Source organism: Bombus bifarius, unplaced genomic scaffold, assembly GCF_011952205.1.
Source record: "Bombus bifarius isolate JDL3187 unplaced genomic scaffold, Bbif_JDL3187 scf7180000009145, whole genome shotgun sequence".
Classification (NCBI taxonomy): Eukaryota; Metazoa; Arthropoda; class Insecta; order Hymenoptera; family Apidae; genus Bombus; species Bombus bifarius.
In genome coordinates, this window is record NW_022884930.1 from 650934 (window position 1) to 668174 (window position 17241).

The 17241-nt window shown below is 41.9% G+C and overlaps 1 protein-coding gene across 1 annotated transcript; it reads right to left on the reverse strand.

Annotated features, from left to right (window-relative positions):
• Nucleotides 1–310: 310 nt before the first annotated feature.
• Nucleotides 311–16115, reverse strand: LOC117214055 (adenylate cyclase type 3). Its single transcript, XM_033459887.1, has 9 exons — nt 14846–16115; nt 8880–9259; nt 6655–6939; nt 5009–5289; nt 4339–4667; nt 3488–3820; nt 2333–2638; nt 1717–2052; nt 311–1593 (listed from the first exon to the last, which is right to left on the reverse strand). Exons 1-9 carry the CDS (start codon nt 15395–15397, stop codon nt 1411–1413), a joined length of 2985 nt encoding a protein of 994 aa, XP_033315778.1. The 5' UTR covers nt 15398–16115; the 3' UTR covers nt 311–1410.
• Between the last annotated feature and the right edge of the window lie 1126 nt (nt 16116–17241).

The following is a 17241-nucleotide window of genomic DNA, read 5'->3' on the forward strand; positions in this document are numbered from 1 at the left end:
CGATGTAGGATGTTCCTTTTGGTGCGAGGACAAAGCGCTAGGCGCTCGATCATCGTGAAGTCACCTTCGAAGTCTACGATCTTCTTCGCGAATATTATTGAACACGAAACAGAGCTGACGGAAAATTTTGTATTCTCGTCGTATCGCGACGATTCGGATCGAAATCGTAAGAAAGCACACAGTCGACAGCGTCGATGACCGAAAGAACGTATATTTAGAGGAAACGGCGATTCTCCGGAAGCCACGTTAGGAAAAAGACCTACCACTATGTAGTTGACCACGCCCACGCTCGTAATGCTTTCAATTATTCTTTTTTAATTAATCGCGTCTTGGAACGTGCTCGTCGCGGAATCTAGAAAAATAGAGTTGACTTGATTGCGAGAACCGTATCAGCGTATCTATCACAAGGATTACGAGCTAGACACTTTCTTAAGTTACATATCGATTCTCTATAGTGACGAGGATCGATCGATGTTCGATCGAATGGCATTTTCTTTCTTTCACCTTCGACTAACACTTATCCTAGATATGCGCGAATCGACCGGATTCTTTCCTAACTTTCTCGTTTCATTATCATTTGGAAACTTCTATATATTTCGTATGTTGTTTCGACGCGAGAAAGTTTAGACTTTTATTTTTTCGTTTCCATCGAACCGATTAGTCGAAACCAGCCAACTATCGACGAAGTTTACTATCTTTCTTCTCGGTTCTACGTAAAATAGGAGTCCTTCGAAGGCCTACCACTAACTAAGACAATCCACGACGTCCACAATGAGAAAACGTATAGTACGATGTTGAAACAACACTTTCATTAATATCGATTAGTTTCGCTCTAAACGTACTTTGTTTCTTCCATTTGTACCCTGTTCTTCATCCTCAATGAACGATATAATCGTTATCAGCAGTAGACTAAGGTTGTGACAGCGGTAAGAATTTTTCTCTGGTGGCTGACTTTCTTTAAAGGCTGACCAGGCCTGGGCGCCTCTTCGATAAATAAAATCTCTCTCAAACAACCATCTTAATTACTTACAAAATAACCAAACAGTTTGTTGTATAAGTATCTTTCGCGTGGAACTTCTCGCCAAGGAATCAAGGTCGAAAATTGTGGTCGAAAAAGCAATCTAATCGGCCCAGTCCTCGATTTTCTTTCAAACTCTTCCGATCTCGTAGATCGTTCGTCTTTCGTCCGAGACCTCTCTGTCGTATCTTTGCAATTTTTCCTATTTCGTATCCGAACTTGAACATTTCGAGTAATCGACGTCTCGTCCTCTTTCATCGTCTCGATTTCGTTCGTCTCTTCGAAGATTATCGAGAGAGAGAGGGAGAGAGAGGAGCCTTGCTCGACGAAAGGTCTCTTCGTGAACGAAGAAGGGTTTTGCGTTGAAGTTTTTAGAGCCTTCGAGTATTAGCCTACTGATAGATGATCGGATGGGTGGGTTCGACTGGCAGGTCACTGTCCAAATTCAAGGACACGCCGTCCTTGGATACCAGGTAGTGGGTGAGCAGCTGACCTTTGCCCTTGACGAACACCAGGCCGCGTTGTTCGAAGCCGAAGCCAAATGGCTCCAGAATCCTCCGGGTCTCGTCTGTGACCTACGATTTTAATATTTAATATTTTGAATATAAATTATTTATCGAGAATTTCTACTAAAGCTACTACTTCCATACCTGACGGAATAAGTATTTTCGAGTTATACGATTTTGCAAATATTTTACCTGGATGCAGCCTACTTTTCCAGTGCTTTCCATTCTAGACGCCACGTTCACGGTATTTCCCCAGATATCGTAATGAGGTTTCCTGGCGCCAATAACCCCAGCAGTCACAGGGCCGTGATTGATACCCATTTTCAGAACAAAGTGATTGAAGCTTTGCTCGTTGATGCTCGACAATGCTTTCTTCAACTCCAGGGCGAATTCGACGAGGGTAGACAAGTGACCCCACCGAGGAGCATCCTCGGACTCCTCTGAGTCTGTGATTCCGGATGCCGCCATGTATGTCGAGCCTATCGTCTTGATCTTGATGATGTCCTTGAATTTAGTTTGATCGAGGATCTAACGAAAGAAGAATATTGCCATATTTAATCCCTTAAAAGTTCTGATCTAAGATCCCTACCAAATGTAGGAAAATATCTAAGGAAAGGTCCTTTTCGCTGTTCAATTGCTTTGTTATTTTTACAAATATAACCTTTTTGTACAAAATTTTGTCCTTTTTATCGAAAGCTTCTGTTTTCGTATTTACGATAACGTATTAGTCGATAAAATTCAATCGCATAACGTTTCAGAAATAGAATTTTAAATCGAGGGGTCGTAGAAACTCGCCAACGATACTTACCGCATCGAAATCGGATATGACTTCGTTCAAGAACCTGAGACACTCGAGGCCCTGGTTATTGATGCTCTCTTCGCTGTAGAAATCGGCGAAGTTCGGCATACTAGCGAACAGAACACCCACTTCGGCGTAGCTTTGACTGTAGAGATCATCGTGGTGTCTCGCACTCGATAGAAAATAAGCAGCCACGTGCGGCGGAAGGATGTTGTAGATGAGGGCGCCGTTTCTGCGCGTCATGTCCGCCGCCCTTTCTCTCTGCGCCTCCACCTCCCTTCCTCGTAGGTACAACATCCTCCTCGACTTTTCCGCCTGCAAATCGATCGAATCCTCATCGTGCGAGTCGTCGAAACCGAGCTACTTTACCATTAACGTAACCTTTCATTTATTTTTCAACAGGGTTTGCTTCAAAGTTTAACAGTTTTATTGAAAATATTCATCGACGAATAATTTCGTGAAACACTTTTCCATTCTTTTTTTCTTTTTTCGTTTACTCTGCGAGAAGCAAGGGGAGATTTCTGGCTCGGTTTCATTTACGTTAAATGCAAACCGCGATTTTCCCCTCGTGAAAGACAGACGGGAACGAAGGATGCGCCCTCGACTGTCGGGACAAGTGCAGCCCTCGACTTTGATGAATCCGTTCGAGAGCTTCGTACGAAGGCTCGATTATTTATCGTCGCTCGAGGAGAAATTGAATTCTCCCTATCTCTACGTGGAACATTTTAATTTACCAAAACAATTTCGATAGAGCAAAGATTCGCTGATAGAACTGGCAGGATGAGAAGACGTTTGCAAAGAACAGAGAAAGTATCGTGTATTTCGATATTTCAAGTATATTGGATTATTTGGGCAGATCGAAATTTTTTAAAAATCTAAAGATAATACTTGATAATAATTGAATAATATGGTAATATACCTATCCACCACTTTTTTTTTCTTTTCGGTAATATTTCGCCGTTTGCAGAAATGAATTCTCTCAAGCAAGTCTTGCAAAGAAACGTTTTCTTTTTCTTTTAAGAGACAGCTTGTCCAACCTTGGTATTTCATTCGACGGAAATTTATGATAAATAATTCTTTCCCAATTCTATAAACAAGGATGTTACGATGTTTCCAAATTATCTGACATCTGATTTAAATAACGTTATTGCATATATTACTTACATATCTGGACACGATGACCAGACAAGTAGCTACGATGAGAAGAGTGGCGGATAGGCAATATTTCGATGGAAGGGGGGTCGGTTCGAGGGTAGAAGCGTAATCCTCCCAGTCCAGCCTCGCATTGAGTAGACAGATGTTGATGAAACACTGGACGCCCGAGATACCGTACATTAAGTACGCCTTGCCTAGATAGCATATGTAGGTCGGCATCGAGGTCGCCACAAGTGTAAGCACACCGATGTACGAGTAGTAGGAAGGATATGGACACCTCGAAGACAGAGTTATGGTGGCGTTTAGGGGCGGAATAGTTTCCTCGATGACCACGCAGTTGAACTGTAAAATGGGACAGAGAAGTTAACAGCTCAGAAAAATAGCGTAAAATGGATTTATTTTCTTTTCCTCTTGCTTTCCTGTTAATAGTAGTTCAATGGCTACGTATTTATTCACTAAGACGTTTGTTAAGTATCAAAATTCTTTTGAATTATTCGTTAATTGGTTAACTATATATTAACACGTTAATACGATATTACGCTTTCCCGTTGCTATGGTACAAGCAAGTGGAACAACTATAAATCGCTGTAGGAAATTAAAAGTTCTTTTACTTTTGAATGAAAACAATACGATCGTCTTAAATAATTTATCGAATAGATGTAGGTAGGTGTATGGACAACCAATAGAGTGTAGTTGTGATTATCGTTCCGGTTTATTTTGTATGTGTTTTATTTATGCTCAAGTTTATGTTTTGCGTAAGATCTGTAAGTGCAAGTCACCGTAAAACCGGAAGGAAAACGGAATGAAGGAAAAAAGATGTTAATTTGTTTGTTTGAATTAATAATAATAAATATACGTACCATATCGAGAATCAGAAAAATACCAAGGGAAAATGTCATCATAAGAGCCAAAGCTCTTCTCAGCCACATAGCCTTGATGGCACTGCCGAGACACGTGGCACCAGCCAAAACTACCGCGAATAGCACCACTATCCCGATACCGCCCCATGTGAAAGGTCCCCAGGGCTGAAACCTCCAAACTGGGGCGGCACAGATCATCACCAATGGCCCACCGAGCAATGACAAAGGGGAAAATGCTTCTTCGGCGTGGTGAAACGCAGACTCCACCTTCGAGTCCTTGAACCGCAAGGTCAACCAGTACGCGTGACCTTTCAAATGTGCTCCGCCAGCTATAATTAATATTATTTGCTTGTAAATAGAAAGATTTATGAAACGAATTTCACAGTAAATCATACAAAACACGTACATAAGATATCGATCGCAAAGCGAATCTTCTGTTAATTTTATTATCAATGAAAAATTGATGCTACATGTATCGATAACAACTTCTTTTACATAAATAGATTTCTGAGGAAAGAATTTTCTAGGCTGTGGCAGATTTATAGACCTTTTATCAGGATGCTCTTTAATTTCCATTTTTAAACAAACTACACTCACCAAGACGTTTTACCTTCGAATAATAATTTAATCATTAATAATAATCAACGGTCAAATACTTCAACTTCCTCACTTTTGTTATCCAGTTCCTTCCTCAGCCTCTGTCTAAATTCCTCCGAGTCCTCCTTATTGTTATTTCTTTCGTTTCCTGCGTCGATCGTCTTCCTGGCGTCCTCCGTGAGCGAGGCGATGCTCTTGGTGGCAGCTGGCTTGAAGGGTTTCAACGCCCGGACTATGAAGTATGTGACGATGCCCGCTTTCTGTAGTGCCTCTTCTCTGTCCTCGCCGTGCGCTGGCTCGACCTCGAACTCGCCATTCAGGAAGCTCAGCGTCGCGTTCGAGATGTGCACCCTCCTTCAAGCCATTAACAATATCGTTCGTGTCGATCGTTCCTCGCTTACGAACTTTTATCTCGCGAATCTGACTACAGGATTATTCGGCAAAGAAAAGAAAGGAAGGAAAATTTCGAGACGTTTGCGATTGGCAAAACGGTCCTGATTATCCAACGACGCGGGCGTGGCCATAAAATAGGACTGAAAGGAGAATTCGCGTACCTATTCTGTATTCATGGTAATGTCGAAGGGCGTTCGAGCGTCTTTCGCAAACGATTCTCTGGCTGCAACTTGCCGTTACGTTATTGTTCTCGAGTGAATTGTAGTTCGTGTGAATAATAACAAGGTTACGGTACCGCCGGTTAAAATAGTTGGTGACGTGGCGCAGACGATTATGTGCAGTATCATCTACTTAATACTCCAAACTCGTATTTAACGTGAATTCTGGTTTATATTTTATCACAAAGTGGCATTAAAGATCGGAAAATTAAGAAAATATATTCGTGTTTTTTCCCTATGATCTTCGAATGGACGAAGTGAAATCGAAATGAAGAGATCGCTGTCGCGTTACGTGTTACGGAAAAGGAACGGAAGAATCGCGTGACAGGGAGGACCGAGACCAGTGAGGTTTCTAATATTTATTAGCCTGATGGGACAAAAGAAACAATTGCAATGGCTGGGTAGACGATGCTTTTAAAGCACGACTATCGAGGGGCAGTTTTTTACCACGCGACTCGGGCATCTCACCCTTTAACACAGCTAAAATTAAAGTACGACAGGACATCAAAAACTGCTTGCCAGGCGTTTCACCAGGTAATTAATATCAAAGATATACGGAGAGCGCTCATTACGTGTCCACCGACGTCAAGGACGCGTTTTATACGTCGTCGCATCGATATCGTTTAGCTCCCGAATCAGGCAGCTTCCTCGCGCCTCTCTTCTACTTTATCCCTTTTGAATTTCGGGGATTGACAAGGTCAAGAAGTCAGAACGTCAATACTGATATCGTTTCTTTCTTCTTTTTTTCTTTTTTAAAGGAATTTTTCACAAACGAGTATATAAAAGTCTATTATTGACATAATTCTATATTGAGAAGTATATTTAAATACTCCTCTATTTTGCAAACAAAAAACAGGCGCAATATAAATAAATCACCTAGATTACTTCTTTCCTTTCTTCGTAAAATTTAAACACCTTTGATAAATATTCTTTACGATAGTTCTTTTATTTGTAAAAAGACGTGTTCGAGTACTTGCTTCGCTTCAAAAGAAGAAAGAAGCCTACGCACGATTCGTTCGAATTTTCCTTGTGAAATTTAACTACACTCTGTTCAACTGCGACAAAATAATACTGAAATGTTTAGAGAAAGAAGAAAAGAGATTCTCACCCCGCCATTCCACTGCTCTCCATCTTGTTCGCGAGTTCGACATCCTTGCTGTACACATCGAATTGCCATTGTCTCTGTCCGAGGACACCGGCCAACACAGCACCAGTGTGTATACCCACCCTCATGTCGACAGGGCTATTGGTCTTTTGTTGCACGTACTTGATGGCGTCCACCATAGATAAGCCCATATAGACACAGAGAACAGCGTGGTCTGGTCTTTCCACGGGTGCTCCACTTATGCAGTAGTAACAGTCGCCGAGGATCTTTATTCGCAGCTGCTCGTATCTAAAGGTTTTCGAAATATCATTGTGCGTGAAAATAATGCAACTTAAGGTATATATTACGATATAATAGAATTCACGGTACGATAGTTGAATGTAAAATCCACGGTATAATGTAAAGTATAGTAGTTGAATTTATAGCGTAAAGACAAAGTTTATAAGATATAAGAAGAGAATACAAAGTGCAAAAGTAAAATTTTCCAAGTAAATAACAGTGAAAGTTGAACTGGCTATCGATACGAAAATAGGCTTTTAATTGCCAAGCTTTCATCTTTTAAAGGTGAAGTTAATTGAAGAATTTCTAATCGAAATAAAACACGAGCAGATAAAAATTGAAATTCTCCGAGCAAAAAAATGCTCGAGAATCGTCGAAAGTTTGATGCACGATGGATTACACGTAATCCGCTCTATATATTGATTAAGCTACCAGGAATTCGTGATTGAAGCGTTCGCATAGAAATGCAGTTGAGTGGCGGGAATTTCGATTTAGGAAAGTAAGGAAGGAGGATTTAATTTTTCACTGGATCTGAAGCCGCTATTTGGCAAATGAGAGGAAAGTACGTGTCAAGGAGCGTCTTAAGCGAAGGATGTTCCGCTGAAATTATACATTGACCTGTATCACTACCGATGCTGCAAGGGCTAAATCATCTACCTTCTATAAACCCAGATTTAACCGATTTTAACCAGAGATAATCGACTTTTATATTTTCTATACTTCCATTTCCAGAGATTGGATCTCGATATTATCAAACCTACGATTTCGATGGTTCTCGCTAACGTTACGTTTTCGTCCCTCTTCCACGACTTTAATCCTCGTGCTCTTTCTTACAGAGGATTTCTGTAAATTAATTAAACAGAATATAAAAACACGGTGTAGAGTGGCTCGGGAAAGTATTTGAATATTCATAGAAACCGTCCGTGAATGTATTGTGTACGCTTTACAAGACGCTTTGGAATTTCATTAGCATCGTAACGAAACACAATTGCACACAATGCAAACGTATTTTGCAGAAATTACAACAACGCTTGAACGATCGATCGATTATTCTATATTAATATGTCTTAATATTTAATGACAACGAATATTTATGATCAGCGCTATAGAGATGCATCGATAGAAAATTTTCATTTATAGTAAATGCTCAAATAATTTCACGAGTCATTGTATTTCCGATAATCCTCTTGCGACGTTCGAACGTGGACGGTTCGATAGAGTGAAATATCACGCGATAGAAATTCGTTAATGATACACCACTTTGTCCTCAGATGTATCGATTGTCGGAGACGCCCAGGTGAAGGACTCGCGAGTCTATCTCTCTTCGAGAACGATCGAGAAAACGAAGAAGAGACTGGCCAGAATTTTCCGATAAAGTCAATTTCGCGGCTGGCAATTTCAGGATTTTCATTATTCTCCGTATACGAAAGAAAGAGAGAGGAGAGAAAAGTGGAATGGAGCTCGTGAAAGCGTTTCGCGTTCGTTCTAACCGGGTCACAGCCGAGTGGACTGTAAACGAACGAATTCTTTCGCGGTGTCGATAGCTTCGCTGTCGATTAATTCGATCGTGCGTCTCACCGTTTATCGACAACTGGTCGATTCGAGGCATGTACCGTTGACAAAAGCAACGTGCGTTTCCTTTGAACTTTATATTCGCGAAAATCCCGGTAATCGGGTACAGATTTATTTCGTGATTTCTTTGAATGCGTTGTCGAATGCCAGTTGCTTGATAATCTCGCTTAAAATTTGTTCTCTCTACGTGTATTGTATTAAAACTTGTACTTTGACAATTGTAGCAACAATTCGCGTACCAACTTCTTAGATCTACTCAAAAAATTCGTCCAAATCGAACTAATAATAGTCAGTCCTATCGATTCTAATTCTAACAAAAATTCCTGCATCGCTCCTTAGGCTCTGTCGAACGATTTTTCCAAAACTGAATCGCTTACCTTTCACTGAGTTGATCGAATCTAGCAAATAGCTCGTTGAGAATCTTCACTAGTTCGCTAGCGCTGTACGTGGAGGAAATCGCGGTAAAACCAACAATGTCCGCATACAGAATCGAGACATTCTCATGCCTGGACATGTAAATCTTCTTGAACTGCGTATCCAGCGAGGCGCCTAGGTCCTGTCGCATCATTACAGCCACGTGTTCCGGAAGCACGCTAAGCAGCAGCCTTTCCTGCTCGGCGCTTTGTTCCTCGATCACCAGTTGTACTTCCAGGCTCTGTCTGGTTTCTAAAAAGGCTCTACGTTGTTGAAACTCGGTCAGAGAGTAACTGGAAGCACCCAGAAGCATGGCGCCTATGGATAGCGTCACTGTCAGCACCTGGAAGAAACATTTTGCAAGAATTCTAGAACATTTAATTTTTAAAAATCGCTTTAAACACGTTGATGGTTATACGGAATACGATCATTGCGGTTCGATTTGTTCATAAAATTGTATTTAAAACACATCGTGTCAAAAGGAAATGTTCAGATCGAATTATAATAAAGCATACGACGAACGTTATTTTCAACGTTAATAGCAGTTTTATAAATTTAATAACGACGTTTTCTCTTTTCGTACTAAATTTGCGTATTGGCAGTCGATTGATAATAATTTCTGAGAAATCAATCGATTAAGTTAAATTGTACGCTATTTAACCTCATAGGCTGTCCCTTAATCCGCGATTTGATTCGAAACATCATAGTTCGAGACAGAAATTGTACGAAGCAATTTTACGAATTTGCATTTGACGTGCGATTTGACGTGTTTCAGTCCCGAAAATCACTGAAATCTGCATCATTGAGTGTATCGATAAGTTAATTTCATTGAACACGTGGTAAATTATCTGATGTGTTTAAATCTGCATTGCTACCATTTTTCTGTCACTTTTATATTCTACGTAGAATAGCTAATTGACAACAACATGGTAGAAAAATATTTATTACAAAAATTATTAATACGTGTATAAAACGAATATATATACATACTAATACAAGATAGCTAATTTTAAACGTTTTTTTACCCACAGCTGTATCTGATTTTTAGAAGAAGAATACATGTGTACCACTTTTTCACTGAACTCCTCGATTGATTCCATCGAACAAATTAATCCACCTTAATCCACCCAGTGAAAAAAAACATATAGAACGCTCTCAAAGCTCTCAATTCCATTGCTCTCGACCTTTTTGTATTCACCGATAAATTATTCCCTCTTGTTAGGAATGCCTTTCATCGATTCCAGGTTAACCACGATTCCCAATTGCAACGCATCGGAACAATTAATACGAGAGATATTTCTACCCACCCCATTTCGTTCCGCGTTCCTAAATACCGAACGAAAAACGTCGCTGAATACAGCAAACCAACGGATCGATAATCCATTTTTGTTCACTTCGCATCGGCTCGGAGAATGCTTTCAAATACGTTCACGTGTTCCAGTTGACTGGCCGAAATCGCTGCAACACCTGTATCGCTTGTCATACCTCGGTGCTGTTTCTAATTTTCCGCATTCTACATGGAAAACTACAGAACGGACGAATTCTTATTCATCCGGTACCGCCTTTGTCCGTTCGTGTGTCCCCGATGACAATTGGAAAATCGTAATTGAACGTTCCACAGCGGAGAAATTAGCACAGGCAACACTTTCGTCGTTATCGCTTTTATAGACCAATAACTTCGTTGAATATTATTTAGTAATATTTGCCTTGTAAACATTTCTTAGTAGATCTTCTCTTCCCGTTTTCTCTAAATTTCTGCAACTATTTTCTGTGATTTCTTCGATAGTTTCTATGATCTATCAAATCTTTGCGATTGTTCTATGGTAATTTCTGCGTAAATCTCCTCGACTTGTACCTTTTATCAATTAGTTAAAAAATAAGTTTTAGAATATCGTTGATCGTTACTTTCTCGTATAATAATTTACGTCCCATGGATAAATCCATCGTCCTTTAACTCGAATCCTTTAACAAATCCTTTAACAACGACATTTAACGCAACCCATTTTGTACCTGCTTGTTACTCGATGAAAGGGTTGACAGCTCCTTAATTAACCCTGATAAAGGGTTCATTGAACAACAATCAACGATCATTGCAATCGTTGGTGGAATAGATGGAGCCGGTGATTTCCGTGATCGAGCCGATGGCTTTCAAAGAAACGTTCCTGCCATTGAAAACCGATCGTATGTCGTGCATGGAAAGGCAGCATGTCGCGTCATTGCACATCTCTCTGTCTCCAGTTTTCTCTCTCTCTCTCTCTCTCTCTCTCTTTCTTCTCTTCTCTTTCTCTCTCTATTTTAAACAACCATTGACTGAACTCTACTCGACTGTTACTAACGATAGAACCACGTGCACGACTGGAACTTTCGCTTTCGTGGTCGTTCTTGTTTAGGAAAATTTGTAACAGAGTTCCTATCCACTGTTTCGTCACGGTTCACTACAAATTTGTAGACCGCCAACCCCGTTATTCCGAACGATAATAAGTGGAAAACGGATACAAATCGTCAGGATGGATATTTTCCTTCTTTGAGAATTAATTTTCTAATATTCAGAGATTCTGAAGAATTTTAACGTTTGCTTCGACTGTACGTGCTATTGGTTGGTCATCTGATAAATTGGTTGGTTGATAAATATGTATAATAAGGGAAAACTGTTGCCATCGCGTTGCATAAAGATTCCACTGATTTGCAGAAGGAAGACGATAACCGAGTCTCGTTACACCGCAAAATTCTCGTAAATTTCAAAACGCTACGCATAGAAAGTTGATTACTTTTTATGCGAAACACTGCAGACTTTCACGAAGGCCTGAACGCAAGCTGACGTCGACGTTGCGTCTCATTTTAGCGAACGATTTTCCAGCTCGTGACGGTAGAACGTTCGGTAAATTTACCCCGGGGCATAATTTCCGACCTCGGAACTGCGAATTAAAGCAACATATACGAGCCACGAAGAAAAATGAAGCTAATTCAACAGGGTTGGAATATAGATGCCCGACAAACACAAAAATTCATAAATTCTATCCGTGCAACCCTAATTCACTCTGTGTACAAACTCACTCCTTCCACGCATCGATCATCGTGTCACGCGACAAAGAAAGTAATTATTTTCAAACTAGTCGCGAGTATAATCTCGTCGTCGAAACGTTCGTGTAATGATTTACGTTTGCATCGGGTGTACGAAAGAATTTGCGTTATTTTCAAAAGTTTCAATGAAACACCTTAAACTTCATTTTCATATATGTCGGAGTTACATTAGAGTTAGGGTCAGGGGCGTGAAACGAATCTTCATTTGGATTACACATTGTCGTTATGCAATAGAGAAGACATTGACTAGTGCAAATACGATTATTATAGAATTGGACGAGTAACCGTGGTAATACATACGTATATATATACAGGGTGGTTGGTAACTAGCGGTACAAGCGGAAAGGGGGTGATTTTATGCGAGAAAAGAAGTCGAAAATATAGAATAACAATTTTTTTTTTAATTTTTCCATCGGGACAACGATATTCCGTGAGATCCGTTATAACTTTTTTTTTTTCATTTTTATTCTATATTTTTGACTTCTTTTTTCGCGTAGAATCACCCTCTTTCCTCTCGTACCACCAGTTACCAACCACCCTGTATATATGTGTCTATGAATTATTCAGGAGTCAGTCTCGTTAGCTGCAGTTTCTGAAATTTTTCTTTAATAATTCGCTCTTCCACGAGGCGGACCGAAGAATTTGCGTTGCCAATTCTCGCACGTTCATTAGCGAGCCTCATCGAAGCTCGATTAAACGACGTTTCGATCATCGAGTCCCTGAATTCGAGCGTTCACTCCGGCGATGACGGATCAGAAACGCGAAGTTTAATTACGAACTTCCCTTGTCCGTTCGCCCCTTTCACGGAGGAACGTAGCAGCTTTAATTAGCGACCTGGCTAAACTGGACGCCGCCTATATTCGTAGAGCAGACTGATTAAAAACTCGGGAACGGTGGCCTTGTTCGTTGAAACGGTAACTGTGCTTCTTCCCTGAGACAATTAAGCAGGGTGTCGTGTTCTTAACAGTTTCCGTATATCTTAGCTGTGGTATCCTTCTCTTCTTCGTTTTCATATTTTTAATATTTGCATATGTAGGTAAACGCGGCCCTTCCAACGATTCGATAAAATATGAATGAAAATGTAACGTTGCCCTTGCGAAACCGGTAACACGCATGATCTAAGATTATTACATTTAAATGTTAAGCATCGTATTTCCGTTAAAGGTAAAATAAAATGTCGTGTTTAGATTAAAGCGTGAGAAGCTAGAATCTTTCAATTAACTTCTCGTTGATAGACTGTCCAGGTTGATGGAGAATGGTAAGAGAGTGGTATCTCCGAGATTACAGTTATTTATTACCAGGAACGAATTGTCCCATAAAAATTGACAGCGAGCGAAAATGGCTTCCTATAAATTGGTGGAGCTGGGAACGTAATCAACTGGAGTGTTAACTTGTTGCACGACCGGTATGCTTCGCAAATTTTCTATCTCAATTTGTTCCATTAATTTTTCCCATTTCGATCTGCCGTTTCTCCGAAAGACTTTATTTTAAACCAAACGAAAAATCAGCCAAGCCAAACCGATTCTATCCCGACGATGATCGCTCGATATTACGTTGAAACACGAAATTACATTTTATATCGGCTAATACGACCGGGGATGCTGATTAAAAAATAAAACGAGCTATCTAATCCAAAGATCCGTTATTTTAATCGACGTCGTAACGCGGCGAGTTCTATAAATTCTACGGGCTTCGTCTAAAATTAGAATAAAAACCCTGTAAAATCACGAAGCTCCTATAAAATAATTATTTCAACGAAATGCGTATCGCGTAAACTAAAAGCGATTAACAAAAAATAAAAGGGAAAAACACTTCTGCGAACGTCCACCCACGGCTATCGACAACAGCAACGAGCGAGAGAAAAATGCTCTATTTAAAATTCGAACTGCCGCAGACCGCAAACTTACCAATCCCTTCCAACCGTGTAGCTTGGTATTTTCAAAAATAGCAAGCCAGTCCCGGGTGTATCGCGAACTCCGGTTCCATTCAACGTTCCATGCAGGGGCGTTCGAATAGAAAATAATCGAGGGCTTAGCCGCTCGAACGTGGAAAAGTTGTCACGCGCGCCGGCCACGGCTATTTTACAATGGATCGTTGGAGGCGCACGACCAGCCTCGCTGTGTATCGTTGCGTATCGATCGATCGAAACACGTAAGAAGCCAGCGGCGGCGACCACACGGCAAATTAGTTCGAGCGGATTGAACCGCGGCAACAGTTGTTTTCGTGAGGTCACGAGGCACGGTTCGATCATTAAATTACACGAAACCCGGGTGAAAATAAGCGAGCAACTTTTCGCAAGGTTGTTCGTCTTCGAGACACTCGATAGAGTCGAGTGAAATCGAAACGAACGAACGATACCGTGAAATATCGCGATTTCGAAGGAAGACGCTGGTTAGAGCCGCGGTTGTGGTCTAATTGCCACGATGGGAAACTCGAGAGCGTAAGTCAATTAAAAAGGCTGACAACGGGGATAATAGAGACACTCGTTCAACGGATAATCGATCACTCGAGTGAGGTTCAATCGCTGAGAATATAAAACGTCCTAATCCCAGCGGCTGCTATTGCTTCTTTGTTTAGCTCGGATAGCACGAAGTTCCGCTTAAGCTCGTAAATTTATTGCTCTGCTCGAGTCGATAAAGCATTATAAATTATCGGACTTTTTGTTTTTGATCATGCACGTTTGATTAATCTAAATAAGATATCGAGTAGGTATAGGATAGTCGTATTATACATAGAGCCTTAAATTTACACCCCCGATTCGACCCGTCGCCAAAGCCTCGCCCCAAATACCCAACAGTTTCTCTTCTATCGGAGAAACATCAAGGTACGAACGTGAAGCAACACCTACCAAAACATCGATGGGTATCTGTGCAGGTGCTTTGGAGAGTCCAACGACGGAGATGATGTACACCAATGCGGTGCTAATGGCAAGGAGGACGCAGAGGGGCAGTCTGAGGGGTAAAGTGGCGAACAGCAGGTAGAGCATGAGCAACAGCCAGCCTAGTCCGTCCCTAGGCGTGACCTCGGTGGACTTGAGGAACAGCTGAGTAAGTAGCTGTGCGGTTGACAGGTTCCAGGCCACGTGTGGAATCACCGACCAAAGCGCATCTTTCGCTCTAGGATTGTGTTTAGCCCAGGCCAGCAGGCCCAGATTCAATCCCAAGAAGACGGCGGTTAAGCTTCGAGTCGATAGCTCCTGACCAGGCGTGATCAACGAGTGAGCTGCGTAGAGGAGCGCCGAAAACAGGAAGTACTCGAGGCCACCCCGCCTCTGTTGAAGGGAGGAGGCGCGATATAGCGTCTCTAACTTGGCGCTGCTGAAGCTCGTCCGCAGCAGGTTCGACGGCCTGCCCGAGCTCAGGTAGGAATCCTCGTTCGAGGTCTCTTGACTTCGTAACATGGCGCTGCTATCTCTCTCTCTCGCCCTCTCACACTCTCTCTCTCTCTCACTCACTCTCTATCCGCTTCTCTTCGTTTCACATACTTTCGGTTGGGGCACGCGTTACACGCATGGAAACTTGGTCGGGTGACTTGGAACGCGATACCGTCGCAGGAACATCGTTGTCCGATGCGTTAAACCAACTTCGATCAGACGAATTTCAGTCTCGCGTTTCGTTTTTTCGTTCGCGGACAGACCCAACCTTGGATGTGGGTTTCTCGGTGAACCGCGTTTACGTCGCCTAAGTACACGCTTTTCCTCGATCAAGTTGGATGCTGACAGCGAGGATACCGGACTGCAGGGTATCCGTTGTACCGCAACCCTCGTGGCGATCGTTGCTCGCCACCAGGACACACACGCCTCGTTTTGCACTCTCACGCACTCTCACACACACGGGCGTTTTCGGATGCAGCTGCACCCGCGCGCGGGGTACTGGCCGGGTTACTACTGCCGGTGCTCTTTCTTCTCTCCTCGGAGGGAAGCGGACCGCCACTCTCTCCATCCGTCTCCGCTCCTTGCCGCTTCTACCGCCTCCGTTCACCTCCTCGCCCTCGTTACCGTCCAGGCTTGCGCCATACGACCCCCGACAGCTCCGACCCTCCACAACGCCGGGTCGATATCAACCACCACAAAAGCCCAGCGCCGTCCACGCCAGGCCCTACCTGCGCCGCTCTCTGCCCTACCTACGCGTACCTACCGACCTAGCTGTACCCTTCGCTAAAACCACCGCGCTGACAATGTTCGCTCGTTTTCCGTGAATCGCTTCGATGTCGGTCAGCCGATGCTCTCGCGCACCGTTCGTTTGTTTTCGCCACACGGATCGAGGGACTTCGATCAGGGGGTTGCCCTGTACACCTGTCGTCCTTCGTCGGTCGACGAACCTATCTGACGGACTGAAAACCATTCTGACGTAAGTCAACATTTTGAGAATTTACTTTTGTATCCTTGACTTTTAGAAAGTATCTTCCCTTTTCTGGTTTCATAATTAAATTACTTTTGCGTGTTGCTAATTATCTTTTGACTTGGTACGATATTCATTTTCACGATTTCAAGAGACGATACATTTTTTTAATAATAAACGTGAAACACATTTTGCGAAAGCTAATAGCAGATTTGCTTACGTCGCTGCGATTCTTCGCTTGCATGCAGTTACGTTTGCAATTTCAACGCTTACAACTTGTTTTCGAGTGATCGAACTTCGACGAGAGTTCTTGAAATTTCGCTGCAGTTTCGCTGAAGACCGGAACAGCGAACGTATTCTTCGATCGTGGTATTCGAAGTCGAGCACAAAAATCAGTATTGTTAGTCGATTTCTGATAGACACGAGTCGTAATTTTCATTTGTCGCTTACGTGTTATTTGTTTCGAAAGTTCTAGAAATATATACCTGCGGTTTACTTATAATTGCGCTTCGCGCTCGTGACTAATCCAATGATTCACTGCGCGCTTGTATTATATTTAAACTTGTTTTTATTCAAACCTGTTACGCAAATCGATCTCGATTAACCGTCGATTATATATTCAGAATTTTACATCAGAATACGCGTAATTTAACTGTTTGTCGTAATTAAAATGGAAAAAATTAAAAAGCGAATAAATTTGATCAACTCGAATCGTAACTTTAACTTAAGATTCATTTTTCTTTGAGATCGTTTGCTAATAAATCGTCAATCTTTTAACGTACATAGTCTGAACGATGTTCGTATCTTGATAAAGGAGATTGATAGCCCTCGTTTCGTTTGATTCTGCCGGGAAAACGAAGGTTTCGATTCGATCTATGGATACAGTCAACGCCAGTCCCTCCAT